This window comes from Prunus dulcis, chromosome 6, assembly GCF_902201215.1.
Source record: "Prunus dulcis chromosome 6, ALMONDv2, whole genome shotgun sequence".
NCBI classification, from domain to species: Eukaryota; Viridiplantae; Streptophyta; class Magnoliopsida; order Rosales; family Rosaceae; genus Prunus; species Prunus dulcis.
In genome coordinates this window covers 6509190-6526580 of record NC_047655.1, presented here as the reverse complement: position 1 = coordinate 6526580, position 17391 = coordinate 6509190, and the positions used below count along the sequence as shown (strand labels likewise).

The 17391-nt window shown below is 37.7% G+C and overlaps 2 protein-coding genes across 4 annotated transcripts; one reads left to right on the top strand and one right to left on the bottom strand.

Annotated features, from left to right (window-relative positions):
- Positions 1–10: 10 nt before the first annotated feature.
- Positions 11–3064, bottom strand: LOC117633255 (tetraspanin-3). Its single transcript, XM_034366976.1, has 2 exons — positions 2395–3064; positions 11–534 (listed from the first exon to the last, which is right to left on the bottom strand). Exons 1-2 carry the CDS (start codon positions 2905–2907, stop codon positions 190–192), a joined length of 858 nt encoding a protein of 285 aa, XP_034222867.1. The 5' UTR covers positions 2908–3064; the 3' UTR covers positions 11–189.
- Positions 3065–11044: 7980 nt separating this feature from the next.
- On the top strand, positions 11045–17095 carry LOC117631387 (interactor of constitutive active ROPs 3). Of its 3 annotated transcripts, none has more exons than XM_034364506.1 (5): positions 11045–11412; positions 12575–12682; positions 14066–14273; positions 14998–16693; positions 16793–17095. In XM_034364506.1, the coding sequence occupies exons 2-4, from the start codon at positions 12663–12665 to the stop codon at positions 16675–16677; spliced, it is 1908 nt and encodes a 635-aa protein (XP_034220397.1). In that variant the 5' UTR covers positions 11045–11412; positions 12575–12662; the 3' UTR covers positions 16678–16693; positions 16793–17095. The 3 variants fall into 3 exon arrangements, with proteins under 3 accessions (XP_034220397.1, XP_034220398.1, XP_034220399.1); XM_034364507.1 differs by having other exon boundaries at positions 11159–11407; XM_034364508.1 differs by lacking the exon at positions 11045–11412 and adding an exon at positions 11820–12397.
- Positions 17096–17391: the final 296 nt, after the last annotated feature.

The following is a 17391-nucleotide window of genomic DNA, read 5'->3' as shown; positions in this document are numbered from 1 at the left end:
AGATAGATGATTAATACAGAGAAAATAAAGAGCCGATAATTCACATATACAGCCAACTTATGAAAAAACAAGCCAAAGTCATGATGTTCACTTGTCTAATACAAATAAGCCCTAGTGCAATCCCGAAACCTTTAAGTTACATGTTTCACACAGTTTAGTTTCCAAGTATCAGATTCCCTACCATTATAACTAGAGTTGGAAAGCACTAGGTTGTGATTTTGTCATCCGAGCCTCCCCATAGGGTTCATCGTTGTCAATCCGACGATTGTTTCGGAATGCTGCACAGCCAATCACATAGAAGATAACTAGGATGATTAATACAACAATGTTGATCACGGATACCTTCCTCCAGCTCTTCTTAAGGCTGGCCAGAACACCAGCTTTGCAAGAGTTACAGGAATAGCATAGTTGCCGTTGGTCGTTGTTCCAGAGTGTGCAGTCAGGATTGGTCCCCATCATACCTCCTCCAGTTTCCCAAGTCGTCTCATTCACATAAGTATAGCCACATTCTGTAGGGGGCTTGCAGCAGCCAGACTGTGGACCAAATGGGAAAACAACATTGGTATTTTAGTCATCATATCAATAGTTAAAATGCTATCTGGTAAGCATAAATGGTACCCTAGCTTTTGGAGCAACAAAGGATAAGCATGAATTATATAAGAAAAGAAACAAGAAAATACTGACCAAAAAGCTTGAAATGTTGAAAACAAAAGAATTTGTCACTTAATTAACCCTATTGATTAATTACACCACCTTGGCAACGGAATCTAACTCAATGAAAAAGGGTCATAACTTGCAGACTAGTGGTCTCAAGTTCGAACTCTCATAACAACTTGGCAATGTGTGTGTGAAAGAAATTCCCTCTCCCTCTTCCTAACTTCGGCCACACACACACACACACACACACAAAAAAACAAAAAAAAATTACACCACATTCGAGTTACATATATGACCTTTCAAAGCATGAATTTACATACAAAATTCAACTTGAGGCTGATCATCACCAACTAAAGTTATAGGCTTCCAATGCCCTTTTTTGAATAATTTATAGTGCGAATATTGTTTTGTGGAACTATATTATTTTTGGCAAATAATATATAATAATGAGTTAAAAGTTGTACTTATTTATTCATAGAAAAATTGTTCCTTCTTTCCCAAGTGATTTTAAAATGGATGGTCCAACATGTGAAGAAAGTATGGAACATGGGTTAGGCCATGCATCAATATCTGGAAAACTGAATTCTTTGCACCTATAATTTGGACTTGATGTTCTTTACAGCAATAATGTGGACTTGTCGACAAAGAAAAATACACATAAGAAAATGAACCCAAAAAAGATTTGGGCAAGAATTCCAAGCCTGTAATGATTATTTCTTCCTATCTCTAACAGGGAAAGCACACAAAAATGAGAAAGGGATATACCACCTAAAAGAAATTCTGTTACGATAGAGCAGAAAAGGCCACCATCCAATCCAATGCTCCCAAAAGAAAACATTCTTTCTGAAAAAATATTTATTCAAAAGATTTTGATCTAAAGACAAACAACCTAAGGCTAAATAATTGTAAAGGGTGATACGATGACTGTTAACATGTATATTGATGACAAATTATGAAAATATTGGGAGAAAATACAAAAAGGTAGAGAGTTAAAGTCATGAGTGTTTCAAGGGATTACGTTTCTTAATTGAGCAAACAAATTAATCTAAGATGATTATATAAGCCTACAAAGTTAGGCGGACAATGAGTTACTAGACACCAGTGGTCTCACGTTCGAACCTCCGTTTTAATTTTTTTTATAAAATTGTACAAGTGGGAGTACTTTGGTTCTATGTTGGTGGGGTTTTCCGTCATTATCAAGAAAAACATAAATAAAACAAAAGAGGGCCAACAAGAGGCAATTTTCCCATTGGTGCAAGAACCACATATTAAGGGGCGCTCCTACCTCAAACCCCACCCATGCTTGTCATATTGCCTGTACCCATGTGCCATAACCTTCCTACGCAAATATGAAAAATCTAACAAATCTTAAACTGGATCTACCACTAAATCAAAAATTAATCTTCTTCAACTTTTTTTTAATAGCGATATTCTAAACTACTCTAATTCACGAAAATTGGGTGAACTCGGATGCCGGATTCTCCCCGGCCCCTTTAAAATCTAAACCACAAAAATCAGAACATAAAAAAAAAAATTCCTAATTCAAAACCCAAGCACTAAAGTGATCAGATTAAGTTGCGCTATATGAACACAACCCAAAATAAAATTCCTAATGAAACCCAATTCTTCTTTTCAAGCTTTTTTTTTTTTTTTTTCTCTTATTGTTCAAAAAGAAAAAAAAAAATCCGTGGCTGTAAATAAAATGAAACAAACATGAAAACAAATGTAAGTACATACCTGAACAGAGCTGAGCTTTCTGTTGTAAAACATGTCAGCAGTCTGGGGCACACCATTCACAGTCCTCCCCATCTTCTGGCAAACCTTGGAGTCTCTAACACAAGAGGCAATCTTTCTCCAGTTGCTGTCCTTAGCTACATGCTCCTCCAGCCAGCCGGAATAGTCCCCCAGATAATATTCCACATATGCCCTGTTCGTCACAGGCCTGCCTGATCCTTTGTCTGTGACAGCATATGCGAAGATGATGAAGCCAATCAGAGCTGCTATGATGAAGAACATGACGAACAGGTAAACCCACATGAGGAAAGTGTTCCTGTAGCAGGCTCCTGCAAACCCAGCTAGGGAAACCACCATGATCGAGACCCCGATGATGATGAGCGGCCATTGGAGGAACTTGAGGCAGTCTGTGTTGTTGGCTCTGCCGCTCAGCCATATGCCCCCTCCAAGGATTGGGATTGAGAGGAGGAAAGTAGCGAAATTTAGTAGCCCAATCAAGTGGTTGCTGAACCTCATGATCTTGGTTTCTTTTTTTCTTTTCTGGGTTGTTGTTTTTCTTGGAAGATTTGTGGATTTGATTCTTCTTCTTCCTCTGCTTTCTGCTTTCTGCTTTCTGCTGTTGCTGCTGTTCTGATACTTAAAGTTGGAGTTTTGATTAGGGGTTGAGTTAGATGTGGGTGTTATTTTATAATGGAGGTTTTGGTTGTTCGGAGAGTGAAAAATGTAGAAAAAACACTTATGTGAAATAGAGATAGCACTGTTTGGTGTTCTCCGTCAATCACAGACTACCACGCGCCGTAATTACTGTCCCTGCCAATCACAGACCACCACGCGCTATGAGAAATGAGATAAGTTTATCTGACATAACTGGCCATATGTTTTGAATTTGTCTTGTTACTTAAAAGTGGGCATTGGGGGCAAAATGGGAAAATCATTACGTGCAATTGAGGAACTACTGTGTTGACTATGTGGGTAGACAGGCAAGATATGGTTACTGTGTGAAGATATTGATTTGTAATTTGTTTATTTAATTGGGTTTTCTGCTGTTGACAATGACTTCCAATTTAATTCAGCAAAAAAGGAAGAATTTCAAAATACATAATAATGACTTTTCTGTAATCATATAAAGACTGAAGATATTTTAAGCATTTCATGTGTGCATGAAGCTCAAAGTTTGCTTCTTAATAAATATTCTATAGATTATGGAACTAGTGTTTGTCTGTCCAGGTGAGCCCGAAATTCGTGGGTCAAGATTGGGATTGGTTTCATATCATTATATATGAATTTACGGGTCGTTTTATGATGAGAATGTCATATATGGAATATAGATATAAACCTTTATATTAGCCACATGCAGTGGCGGAGCCACTCCTAGACCTGGAGTGGCCATGGCCCTCCCATATTTTTATCCCTCTTTTATTATATTATATATAATATATATAATTTGTAATAAACAACTTAGAATTTAAGTTAAAATTTCATCTAAAACAAATTAGACATGAGTCAATTAGAAATATTTAACTCTAAACATGTAATTATTGAATACTTAGGTGTTTTATATATTTGTATTTTCTACTTCGGCCCACCCAACTTTATAATTCTAGCTCCGCCCCTGACCACATGATTCATTTGAAGGGTCCACATATGACATCATCATTATAGAATTTCACATGAATTCAGACATGTAGATATTGGATTAGGTTTTCAAAAGTACCAAGGCCCCTAGATTTTTACTCTTCAAAAAGCAATGTTCTATGATATGATGAGTTAATTACAATTTTGAAAACATGGCATAACTTGAAAACCCTCTCTCTCCTCTGTCCCATCTCTTTCAAATCCTACATCTCCAATTGCGAAACTCAAATTGTCTATCTGCCTCTTATCTATCTTATTCTGAAATCACACACTTCTTACTTCTAAATCATGATTCATTGCTCATTTATACTTTCCCTCTAATTTGTTTAATCACTTTAAAGTCATAGATCCTAAGGGTGTGATTCTTTGTGACAATATAATAAAACATCTTTAAAATTGACCCAATTTACCGTGAACAATATCAAGTTAATTACAACAAAAATTATGATATTATTTGAGATTTGAAGCTCAAATAATTAAGAGCATTTACCTTATATTTAAGGTCATGTGGTCAAAACACCCTCTCCCAATACCGCATATAAAACAAAAAATTATGATAACCATTCAAATATCCAAAATATCTTAACCTCAAGTGTTAACACCTACCCAAAGAAATGGCGAGCTCCCCAAATGCCAAGCTCCCAATATCCCCCAAATTCTACTGTGATAGAGACTAGTGGATCCCAGCACAAGATATGCATCATTACCTGCATGTCGATTGAAGGTACCTGCATGTCGATTGAAGATAAAGCCAGCACATTTTAAGATTTTATTTTCACTTCTCTTATTCATCTCTTTCTCAATCTTATATCCTCACTTTCATTCTCACTCTCATTTTCTTCTATACTTTATCACAAAAAATAAAAAATAAAAAATAAAAAATAAAAAATAAAATCGAAATGATTATCAAATGAACTCTAAATAATTAATGAAAAATATTTTGGGCTTGTTTTTCACATGTTAGAGTGATGCCAACTTGTGCACTTAACTTACACAGCAAGTTTTTCTGGCCCCAAAAATAAAAAAGTGCACAGCTAGTGGCTGAAAAGAAGGAGAAGATATGAATGCCATCTGATTATGAACCTAGAATATTAAAAAGTTAAAAGACTTGGAAATTGGAATATGCAAGAGAAGGAACGTTATAGCCGTTCTTGAATGACATCTGGAATATGCAAAACCGAAAGTACCTAGAAAGTTTTCATAAAAATTAAAAAAAAAACCTATAAAGAAACTACCAAGTTAGTCGGTGCTACGCGATAAAAGTTCTCTGACTTTTTGGTCAAACTTATTTATATATTTATCTATAAATTTATGGGTTATTATTAGTCTATCAATTTAGATCTGATTTGTATTTGAGTACTTTAATTTTCAAAATGGTTCTCGTGGTCCTTTAATTTTAGTTTAATTAAGACAAATGGTTCTGCCGTCAATTTTGTAAACTTTTCTGTTAGATACAGGGGCAAAATAGTATTTTTATATCAAAATGTATTAAAATATGAATAAAAAAATTAAAATTAAACTATCTCTCTTCCCCTCTATCCCGATTTCTACTCTCCCAAACTTTTTTTTAAATAGTTTTTTATTTGATTTTCTTTTATTTTTGTTTTAAAGATATGATTTTTTATTCACTTTTTTATTTTTGTTTTAATATAAAAATATCATTTTGTCTCTGCATTTAACAGAAAAAGTTAACAAAATTGACAGCATGACCATTTTTCCAAACGAAACTAAAATTAGAGGACCACATTAGCCATTTTGGAAATTGAGGTACTCAAATGCAAATCGGGTCAAAGTTCAGGGACTAATAAAACGATTAACCCTAAATTTTATTTTACATTTGCATCCATTAAAATGTTTTTTTTTTTTTTTTTTCATTCTAGGGAGTGGGGGGATGGGAGAGTAATATATTTCGTTGCTTCAAGATTATCTCTTATGTGAATTAAATTCAGGTGTACTTTAGAGGGGAGGATATGAGAGAATTTGGCTCATTTTTCCACTGTGGTGCCATTGCCATCTATTAAAATGTTTGATTGCATTTATTTTGACAAGAATTGTTTCGTATTTCAATATTTTTTCGTATAATTAATTATCTAATCCAATAGTTCAAAATTAATTGGATCGGATCTTAAACCATGTCGGATTAAATTGGATCTGGGTGGCCAAGTAATAAAAAGGTCAATAAGCCCCACAAAGAAATTACTGTATTCTTCTCCTTGTAGGAGGTCATATTTATAATACAACGAAACTTGAATGGGCAAGTAAATAATAAATTCCTAAATCTATTTGCAGTAGGGATCAATTACAGGAATTAAAGTAAATCAATTTCAATCGCCAATACTTTAGGATCAATCTTGTCAAAATATCCGCCAATTGATCCTCGGATTTCACAAAAGGAAACTGAAACTTTAAGCAATCATCGTGCAATGGCTATAGCAGCCTTGTTGTCACAAAAGAGATTCATTGTGGATGTAGGTTTATACCCAAGTTCAGTAAGCAACTTTCTTAACCAAAGAAGTTCACAAATCCCTTTAGTCATGCCTCTGAACTCGGCTTCTGCACTGGATAAAGCTACTACATTCTGTTTCTTGCTTCTCCATGTCACCAAATTACCTCCCACGAATGTGAAGTAACCCGATGTGGATTTTCTATCTGTTACATTACCTGCCCAATCTGCATCTGAATAACCATCAATATTTAGATGACCATGCTTTGAGAACATAAGTCCTTTTCCAAGTGCAGACTTCAAATATCTAAGTATCCGAAGAACTGCATTCATATGGTCTTCACTTGGAGAGTGCATAAATTGATTGACAACGCTCACCGCATAAGCAATGTCTGGTCGAGTATGTGACAAATAGATCAATCTTCCCACTAACCTTTGGTATCTTTCTTTGTTAGTTAGAACTTGATCCGGATATTCTCCAAGATGATGATTCTGAACAATAGGAGTGTCCGCAGGTTTACAATCTAGCATTCCTGTGTCTGTCAACAAGTCTAAGACATATTTCCTTTGAGAGAGAAATATGCCTTGCTGCGATCGAGCCACCTCAATTCCCAAGAAATACTTGAGTCCACCTAGATCCTTCATCTCAAACTCCGTAGCCAGATAGTCTTGTAGCTGTGATATTTCCTGTTTATCATTCCCAGTAATAATCATATCATCAACATAGATTATTAATGCTGTTACCTTCCCTTTTCGATGTTTCAAGAACAGAGTATGATCTGAGTTGCACTGTTTGAAACCATTGTTCTTCATTGCCATGGTGAACCGTCCAAACCATGCGCGTGGTGATTGTTTCAATCCATACAATGCTTTTCGTAACCTGCAAACTGTTCCAGTCTGAGTAGTATTATATCCAGGAGGAATGTCCATGTACACCTCCTCCGTGAGTTCGCCATGTAGAAAAGCATTCTTTACATCAAACTGGTGTAGTGGCCAATCCAAATTAGCTGCAAGGGACAATAAGACTCTGACGGTGTTTAACTTTGCAACTGGAGCAAAGGTTTCTTCATAGTCTATACCATAGGTCTGTGTGTATCCTTTTGCCACAAGTCTTGCCTTGTATCACTCGATAGATCCATCTGCATTGTGTTTTATAGTAAACACCCATCTACATCCGATAGTCTTTTTTCCTCGGGGTATAGTCTCCAATGTCCAAGTCTGATTTTTCTCAAGGGCTTTCATCTCCTCTTTTATAGCTTGGACCCACTTAGGATCTTTCAATGCTTCAGAGACCTTGGTTGGAATATGGATAGCAGACAACTGATGCACAAAAGCCTTGAGTGGTTCAGACAGCTTCTCAGTGGATACATGATTTGCAATTGGATACTTGGATGTCTTGCCAATATCAGGTGAATAACGGTTTGGTGGCTTCCCACGATTTTGCCTGAAAGGTAATTGATATCCAATAGTTTTATCATCTAAATGCACAAGTCTAGTAGGAGTAGTTACCTCAAGGATATTCTCAGGAGATTGGTCTGTTGGTACTGTTGAGTTAGAGGGGGGGTCTTCATCTTGTTGTTCTGTATTGTCTGTAGGTGTGAGACTCGGATCAGAAATATCTTCGCATGGATCAGGTGGGTCAGGCAATTGATCGCTATGAATGGGCGATTGGTCGCTTTTCGACAGAGAGTAATCTCGTGCTCCAGACTCGGAATGATCAATCATTTCTGTACAAAGGAGAATTTCTTTATTTTCCAAGTTGCTCCAATTCTGCTCTTCACTTCGTATCTCCCCCTGAAGTGTAGAATTGGATGATGGGTCATGGAAGAACAGCTCAGATTCCAGAAAGGTCACATCCAAAGTGACATAGGTTCGTTGGGTAGGAGGGTGATAACAGCGGTAGCCTTTCTGATGAGTGGCATAACCCACAAAAACACAACGAAGCGCACATGGATCAAGTTTGCTACGTTGATTTTTGTGGAGATGAACGAAAGCCACACATCCAAAGATTCGGGGTGTGAGTACCAAAACAGAAGGCAGAGGTCTGTGTTGTGCAAGCACCTGTAAGGGAGTTTTAAAGGTCAGTACACCAGAAGGCATGCGGTTGATCAGATGAACTGCGGTGACAATAGCATCATCCCAGTGATGGCGAGGAACATGAGCGCCAATCAGAAGTGCTCGGGCGGTTTCAAGAAGATGTCGATTCTTTCGTTCAGCAACACCATTTTGTTGTGGTGTCTGAGGACAAGTCGTCTCATGGATAATTCCATGTTGTTGGAAGTAAGTCTGAAAGTCATGATTGACAAATTCTCCACCATTGTCTAAGCGAAGAATCTGGATTTGAGCATTAAACTGAGTTTTCATCTGTTTGTGGAAGGACTGAAAACAGGAAAACACTTCGTTTTTATTCTTCAACAAATAAAGCCATGTCATCCGTGTACAATCATCGATGAATGTGACAAACCATCGAACACCAGAAGGAGCAGTGATAGGAGAAGGTCCCCAGACATCAGAGTGAATTAACGTAAATGGAGTAGTACACTTGTTCGTACTCAACGGGTAGGGCACACGGTGACTCTTGGCCAAAATACAAGTATCACATGTGAAGTCGGAGTCCTTGAAACCTGAGAATAAATCTGGTATAAGATGCTTCATATAACTAAAAGACGGATGTCCCAATCGACGGTGCCACAACCAGATTTGCTTTTGTTTGCTATCAAAGGGATGTGTCACGCTGTTAGCCATGCCGGGACTGAAGTCATCGACATAATATAGCCCCCCTCTCTTAGTACCACGACCAAGAATCTCCTTAGTGTGAATATCCTGAAGCAAACAAAAACTCGGGTAAATGAGTACACAACAATTCAATTGTTCAGTAAGCTGACTAACTGACAACAATTTAGTGGATAAAGATGGAACAAGTAAAGTATTAGACAGTGTGAGAGAGGATGAGAGTGCAACAGTGCCAGCCCCTGTCACAGGATAAGTAACACCATTGGCATTTGCAATACAGTTCGTCGAGGTTGTGTAGTATTCAGAAAATCATCAGGATCAAACGTCATATGATCAGTTGCACCGGAATCAATTATCCAGCTCTTGGAATCAATCTTATCGGAAGTATGGAATCCATAACCAGTACCATTACTGGTCATATTGCATTGTCCTCGATCTGTAAGAGTAGCCCACCAATTGGGGTAGCCATGCGATTTAAAACAAGTCTCACAAGTGTGTCTCGGATCACCACAATATGCACAATCTGGTCCATGTGTCGGGGTCGTTAGTCTAGAAGTCATAATCTGTGCAGCGGAAGATGCATAGGATATAGGTTGAGTAGGAATTTGGATCGAAATCTGAGCCTGAGTCGGGGCCGGAGTTGGAGTCGAAATCGGGATCAAGGTCTGAATCAGAGACAAATTCGGGGTTGGGGTCATCATCGGAGTGGGGGTCGGGGTCGTCTTCGGAGTCGGGGTCGGGGTTGTCGTCATCATAGTTGGGGTCGGGGTCGGGGTCGTCAAAAGAGGATCCTGATTCTAGATCGGGTTCGGGGTCAAAGTCTGCATCTGTAGGAGTGAAGCCATTTGGGCACTCAACTCAACGATGGTTGGTGGAGAATGAGAGAATGAGTCGGTGGTGCTACCTCCATGAGGTTTGAAAAAATCATCAACCCCCATAGCAGCGGCGGGGGTTTGAAACTAGAGTCAGCAATTCCAAGATCGCCGCTCTGATACCATGCTAAAATATGAAAACTATGAGAGAATATTTGTTTGTGGGAATTTTCTGTGTATTCTTCTCCTTGTAGGAGGTCATATTTATAATACAATGAAACCTGAATGGGCAAGTAAATAATAAATTCCTAAATCTATTTGCAGTAGGAAATCAGAAATTAAAGTAAATCAATTACAATTATAATAGGAATTCTTGGTGTATAAGGAAAGTAAGTCAATATCCACAAGTCACGCCAACAGATATCTCATTTCATTAAAACGCCAAATAGGCAAGTGTATAAAGCAAAACCAATGGCACAATATAATTGTAACACAACTGGGAAAGAACATCGAAATTCAAATCAAGTCTAGAACAAAGTTCGCACACCTAGGTCACCACAATAATAATAAAAACTCAAAATAAAACAACACACATAGTCTAGTGTCCCCACCCTAAATACAATTAGAGCCCAAAAATAAGAATACAGCAAAAAGAGCATACAATCAAAAGCGTTTCAGACAACTTTTGGTAGAAAAATTTAGAAGTGCTTATGTGCCATAGAAGTGCTTTATAGAGAAGCACCTATCATGTGCTTTTTTAAGAAGCTCTCCCAAGTTTTTTTTTTTTAGGAAGTATTTAGATTTTTTCATAAAATTTCAACATCTTTATAATAAAAGCGCTTTTATTAGAAAAGCTTATGAGCAGAAGTGCTGGGTAGAGAAGCAGTTCAAAACAAGCCAAAATTAAATATGAAAACTTGTAAAATTGTAAAATTGCATAAAGTCGAGCTAAAAAATTTGAAAAAAAATAGTTTTTAATTCTATATATGTTTTATATTTTTCCTTCACCTGCTCTCTTTTTTTCTTCAATTTCTCGGCTTGTCATTGAAATTTGAAAAAAAACTGAGGTGAGGTGAAGAGACGGATAATAATAATATCCAATTCGGACGTAAAAGTCGAATTAAATTCAGTTTTATGATCTTTTCTCAATATACGACAAATAGTCCTCCCCTGTTTTTTCTGCGTACATGCCTCTCCGCTCCACCTCCAACAGTCCACTCCTCCACTCTCCAAAAGTCTGAAGCCTGAACAAACAAAGCAAAGCCTTTCTCATATACAGAGACTGCAGAGAGCGCCTCGAAAACTGCAACAACAAAACTTAGAAGAAGGACAGTCCTCATACTCTGCTTCTTGCATTTACAATATACTTCATTATCTCCCACAAGCTCACGAAGTAAGGTTGACCCATTTCTCTTTATGTCTCCATATTTTTTGTTTTTTGTTTTTATTTTGTAATTTTCTGTGAACTTTCCCAAATATTCTGCTCTTGGTTGTCTGCTGCGAAAATGTGGGGATACAGAGGAAACAGAACAGAACTATCCCATTACCATGCATTTTCAAGCATTTTGCTTCTGATGTCCCAATGGGTTTTCTTTTTCTCTTCTTTTCCTACATTTTCTTGGCAACCAAACAGGGTTAGTTCCGTTTTTGGTTTATTTTTATCTTTTACAGTTTTTTCAGAACTTTCTTTTGTAGTCTCAAGGATAATGATGTTTCTTTTGGCTGAAATCTGAGTATATAAAAAGAAGCTCCTCTGCTAAGTGATACAATACAATGCAGCTCTTCTTTTCTGGCTGAAGAGCTTCAGCATTTGCAGGCTTTTTGTCTTTTGCAGACTTTGAAAAGCAAAATCGAATCTCAAAAAGTTGTTCCATACAATCTACTTTCCCTTTCCCTCTTCCAAAGAGGCCGTTGATTCAATTTCTTCAGCTACATTACCTGCTTTATTCTGCAGATTCTGATTCCATGGTTTATTTTATTTTATCTCTTTTGGGTTTATGCTGTCTCCAGATCTGTTTCTGTTTGTTTGTTTCTAGGGAAAATAATGATACCCTTCCGAGAAAATAGTATTTTCTTCGAAAATCAAGATTTAGTGGGGGGTTTCAACTCACATAATACATTACCAAAAAGCTTTGAGCAGTTTTCAGAAAACCATTTTGTGTTCTTCCATTTTTAAACTAGTGCCCTCATTTCACGGCAGAACTGGTGGAGGGAACTTTTTCTCCCTAATACGAAACTGCCCTCGTTTGGGAGCGAAATTAGCTGACTATGTTCCTTGTTAGGAAAGGGGTATTTCTGTAATTTGGTTGGCTAGCTGTGATTACAATGATGGGTGTTGATCATGGTTAGACCCTGTGGGGCTGTGGTATCAAGCATTAAATTGGTTTGTTGAGATACTATTTTTTATCTTTTGGTTTGGAACGTTGAATTTATGTTTGGCACATCTTTGCCATAATGGTTCCTTTGTGATGATAAGGAGCACATGTCCTTCATGAAACCCATTTATTTCTTTTACATTAAAACATTGGATACCCTTGTGATTTTATCTCAACTGTTTCAGGTCTTTTGGGTCGCAGGCACTCAAGTAGTGAAGCTTAAATTAGTTCAATCTCATTCTCACCTTTGTTCCTAGAAAAGGGCAGTTGAATATGCAGACCCCAAAAGCAAGGTAACTTCACTTGCTCTCTTTTATGATTGGTATCTTCTCCTCCGAGGAGCTTGTTCGTATGAGGGGTTGTTTTGTTTTTTGAGGCAACAGGTAATGCTGTATACTTTTCATTATTGCTGTATAATCTAATGAAACTAATAATGGTGAAGGATACATTTCCAGAAGTGCCCACTGATGCTGCGAGAAATTGACGTTGTTGTTAGCTCTTTTGTATGCATTTATATTTCTTTATTGCGAGGAGCCTCTCCTTTAATTTTTATAAACTCAACTCTTTACATCTGGTTTCGAGTTTGTCCTATTTCTGTGGAACATCATACTTGTATCATGTATTCCATTTCCGTTTACCAATCTATTTGTGGCACTTCGACTGCTGATAGTAGTGGACTGGTTTTGTGGTAAGGGCCTTGGTAGCAATATCTATCGATCATATCAGCATCAAAATAAAGATTTAGCAACTTGTCGTCTCCTCTGCCTTTGAGGTTAAGCTGGGGCCTCTTGGCAGCTATCAAAGGAACGTAGCGGGCCCCATGAACCAATTAAGTGACTTTAGTTGCATAATCTCACGAGCACATTAGATTGAGGACTTATTGGTTTGGCAATTTGATTATATGGCAAAGGAATTTTATCATTAGTTGGTATCAGCATCATTATTTACAACTTAGCTTACAAAAGAGAAGGATTATATCACTGTGTTGCATTTGTTTGTAATTTTCTGTGTTGGCCTGTGTTTGTTATGTGGAATCTTTTCCTGGTGGTTTTCTTTGTGTCAGTGCGTATACTACTTATGTTTGTGTGGGATCTTTCCATTACTGCAGCTGATTGGAATTGTGGACTTGCAACAATTATGATTCTCGAAAGTTCGAAATTTTTTTAGGTCATTTGTTTGAGAGTGGATAAAAACTGGATAAAATTGTTTTATGATATGAATATTGTAAATCTTGGTAAATTGTTTTAAGCAACCAAACTGTTCATATCAAGTGGAATTATATTAGTTGCACGGAATATGGATCTTAGTTATACTGTAATCAGCAAACAGTGCCCCCCAAAACGTTCCATACTGGGAAAGCTGTTTCTTTCCAGTAAATATGGCATCCCTCTTAATATTGTATCAACCTTACTCATTTTATTATTTTATCCTCCATTAAATATTTTGGTAGAGACTTGCTCCTAAGTTCTAAATATGTTGCCAAGGTTTGCACTATGGGCTAGTCCATTTATCCACCAGCCACTGTAGGATATAAGTCAAATGTCAGTATTCTAGGATGAAATCTTGCAATGTACATAACCTGTGTTTTTCATGAAATAAAGCACAAGTTCATCGTTCTGAGAGTTACTATTTTGAATTCCTTTTGAATTCCCAGAACCTTATTAATTTTCTATCAGGAGTGGCTCCTCTGAAGTGCCTCAAAGGGTCTCTCCGCCTCAAAGGGTCTCTCCACCTCAAAGGGTCTCCCCTCGAGTTGCTCGCCAACTCAGGCCAACTGCATTGGAGACTGATTCTGCATCTACTTCAAGTCAAGCTAGAAGAATATCTAAAGACAAAAGCCCAAAAGTGAATGAGCGGAGATCACCCAGAAGTCCATTGCCTGAGGTACTTTTGAACGGATTCCATGGATCCTTCTGTTTCACAATATATAGAATGCTGTATAACCACAAGAGTGTACTATAAGCATAGTCTAAACCCGGGGTTTTATACTTTATATGTGCTAGAAGCTTCATAAATGCTTTAGTTGCAAGAGAACCTGTTTGGATTTTGAATAGACATAATTATATGAGTTTGCTTTCTGGTTGGATTTTTTTCTCTTTCTTATAACTTTGTGAGAAATGGCAACATATTTTTAGGCATCATATTTTTCTTTAACTTTTTTCCTTTCTGTTTAAAAATATTGAAGCTGGAGGCCTTTGTTTCTTCTTTATTAATTTTTAGTGCCAACATAAATTATGATGATATAGAAGGAACCTTTTGGATGTAGAGGCGGCAGAGAAGCTTCTCATTTCTGAAGAGAAAACCCTGTTCTGCCTAATCTATAAATGCAGGCCCATTACAGTACATGTAACATTTAATATGTTTCTTCAGTTATTCTTCCTTTACAATTAAAACATATTCATGGTTTTTGTTAGCTCAGTTCTTCCTCATGTTATAAAAGGTCTTTCTTCATCTTGTCTTTGCTCAAATGCCATCCTTACTTGGGTTCCTTTTCCTCATGTGTCACAGCTGTGAGATTTGCTAGTAAAAATGTTTGTATTGCATACATTGTATACTTGTTATGTGATGTAGAAAAGGTTCTAAAAATTCATCTATATTTTTGACCCAGAAGAAGGGCTCTAGTAGAATATCTGAATTGGAATCTCAGATTTCTCAGCTCCAGGAAGATCTGAAAAAGGCAAAGGACCAGTTGCAATCTTCTGAATCATGCAAGGAAAAAGCTCAGCAAGATGCTGAGGAGTCCAAGAAGCAATTACTGTCCTTGTCTTCAAAGCTCGAAGAATCCCAGCTGCAGCTTCCGGAGCTTTCTCTTTCTGAGGAAGCTCGTGTTATCAAGCTTCACAAGATATCACAAGAAAAAGATCGAGCATGGCAGGTCGAGCTTGAGGCTGTGCGGAAGCAGCACTCAGTTGACTCAACTGCCTTGGCATCTGCCATTGGTGAGATTGAGAGTCTTAAGGTGCAGCTTGAATCGCTAGCTGCATCCGAGGCTGAGCAGACAAAGCATGCAGAATCAGCAAATGCCGAGCTCCAAAGCTTGAAAGGAAACTTGGCAGAAACGCTTTCTCTTTTGGAGAACATGAAGAACCAATTAAAGGACAGTAAGGAATCAGAAGCTCACGCACAAGCACTGGTTGGTGAAACCCTACTGCAGTTGGAATCTGCAAGAACAACAGTGGAGGCACTCAGGTTAGATGGCATGAAATCAACAGAAGCTTACAACTCCATTGCTTCAGAGTTAGATCAGTCAAAGGCGCATATAAATTTACTAGAAGAACTTGTTAGCAAACTCAAGGCTGACCTAATTATTGCAAGCGGCAATGTTTCGCAAAATCAGACTGGTGACCATGACCCTCAGCAGGAATTTGTAGTAAAGCGAGAGACTGGGGAATCAAACCAGACTGAGGCAGAGCTTCACACCTTGAAGTGTGAGGTAAAACGTCTAAGATCTACTCTTGAAACCGCTGAGACCAAATACCATGAAGAACAAACTCAGAGCACAGTGCAGCTAAGAAGTGCTAATGAACTGGTGGAACAGATAAAATTTACATCTAGTAAGAGAGAGGGGGAACTGGAGGCAGAACTGAAGAAAACCAAAGCTGAAATTGAAGAGTTGAAGGCACACCTGATGGATAAGGAAACTGAATTACAATGCATTTCAGAGGAAAATGAGGGGCTGAATTCCAAACTTGTGAAGAGCCTGTCATGCCAGAGAGAGTATGAACTGGAAAAGGAATTGAAAGAACTGAAAGGGCATGTTGCAGATTTGAAGGCTCATTTAATGGATAAGGAAACAGAACTACAGAGTATATCTGAAGAGAATGACATGCTGAGATTGGAAATCAACAAAATCCAAATGGACAAGAGTAAAGTAAACAATGAGGTAGTGGCTGAAGTAGAGGCAGCAAGGTGTGCGGAGCGAGAGGCTCTCACGAAGCTTGGGATTGTGATGGAGGAGGCAGATAAGAGCAACAAGAGGGTAGCAAGGGTGGCTGAACAGCTGGAGGCAGCTCAAGCAGCCAATGCAGAAATGGAGGCAGAACTGAGAAGGCTAAAAGTGCAGTCCGACCAGTGGAGGAAGGCTGCTGAGGCAGCTGCAGCCATGCTTTCAGCTGGAAATAATGGCAAGCTCATGGACAGAACTGCATCTTTGGACAGCAGCTTTAATCATGTTACTGGGAAGTTTGGCTCACCATACTCTGAAGATATGGATGATGATTTACTGAAGAAGAAAAATGGGAACATGCTAAAGAAGATTGGAGTCTTTTGGAAGAAGCCGCAGAAATAGAAATATCGCCGAACAGGTTGATACTTTTAGTTTTGCTAACATCCATCAACTTTATGGTTTTTTCATCTTGCAATTACTTATAATCTAACTACATTTTTATTTTTTCTTCTGACAGATGTTATGGTTTTGGGAGAAGAGCTAATCCAGTTGGTTTAAAGTTGGCAATCTACTAAGCTTCTATTACTAGTGTAGTGGCAGCAATGCATGGATTATTTTGGTTATTCCTTTTTACCCAGAAGAGAGTTTATATTTATGAATTTTCTGCTATATGAAAAAATTGAGCTTTGCTGCCATGAGTTATGGAAGGTATATATGTATGTATTAGTTAAGGACAAATATTACTGTTATGGGAGACATTATTTACTTATTAAAATATCTGGGTTGGCTACTTCCCCTCCGTATTGAGCTGTTTGCTTAATTCCCTTGTTAATTGTTGATTGGAAATTTCCTCTTTATTATTATCTGCGTTGATTAAAAGTGATGATGTGCCAAATTCCTTTCTTTCTGCTTTATTTAAAGTGTCATGGTGCATTCTTACCACTAATGAGGCTTCAACCCAAGAGAAGCTGAAACTCCCTACCCAAATTGACTGTCCCTCATTTCATAATTTTTATTTTTATGGAAGGTCATTTCGTAAAATCTCATTAGCTCTTCTTAATTTGATGATTCTTTTCATTTTCAGTTTAAATAAACCAAGCGAGCGGGTACCTTGTC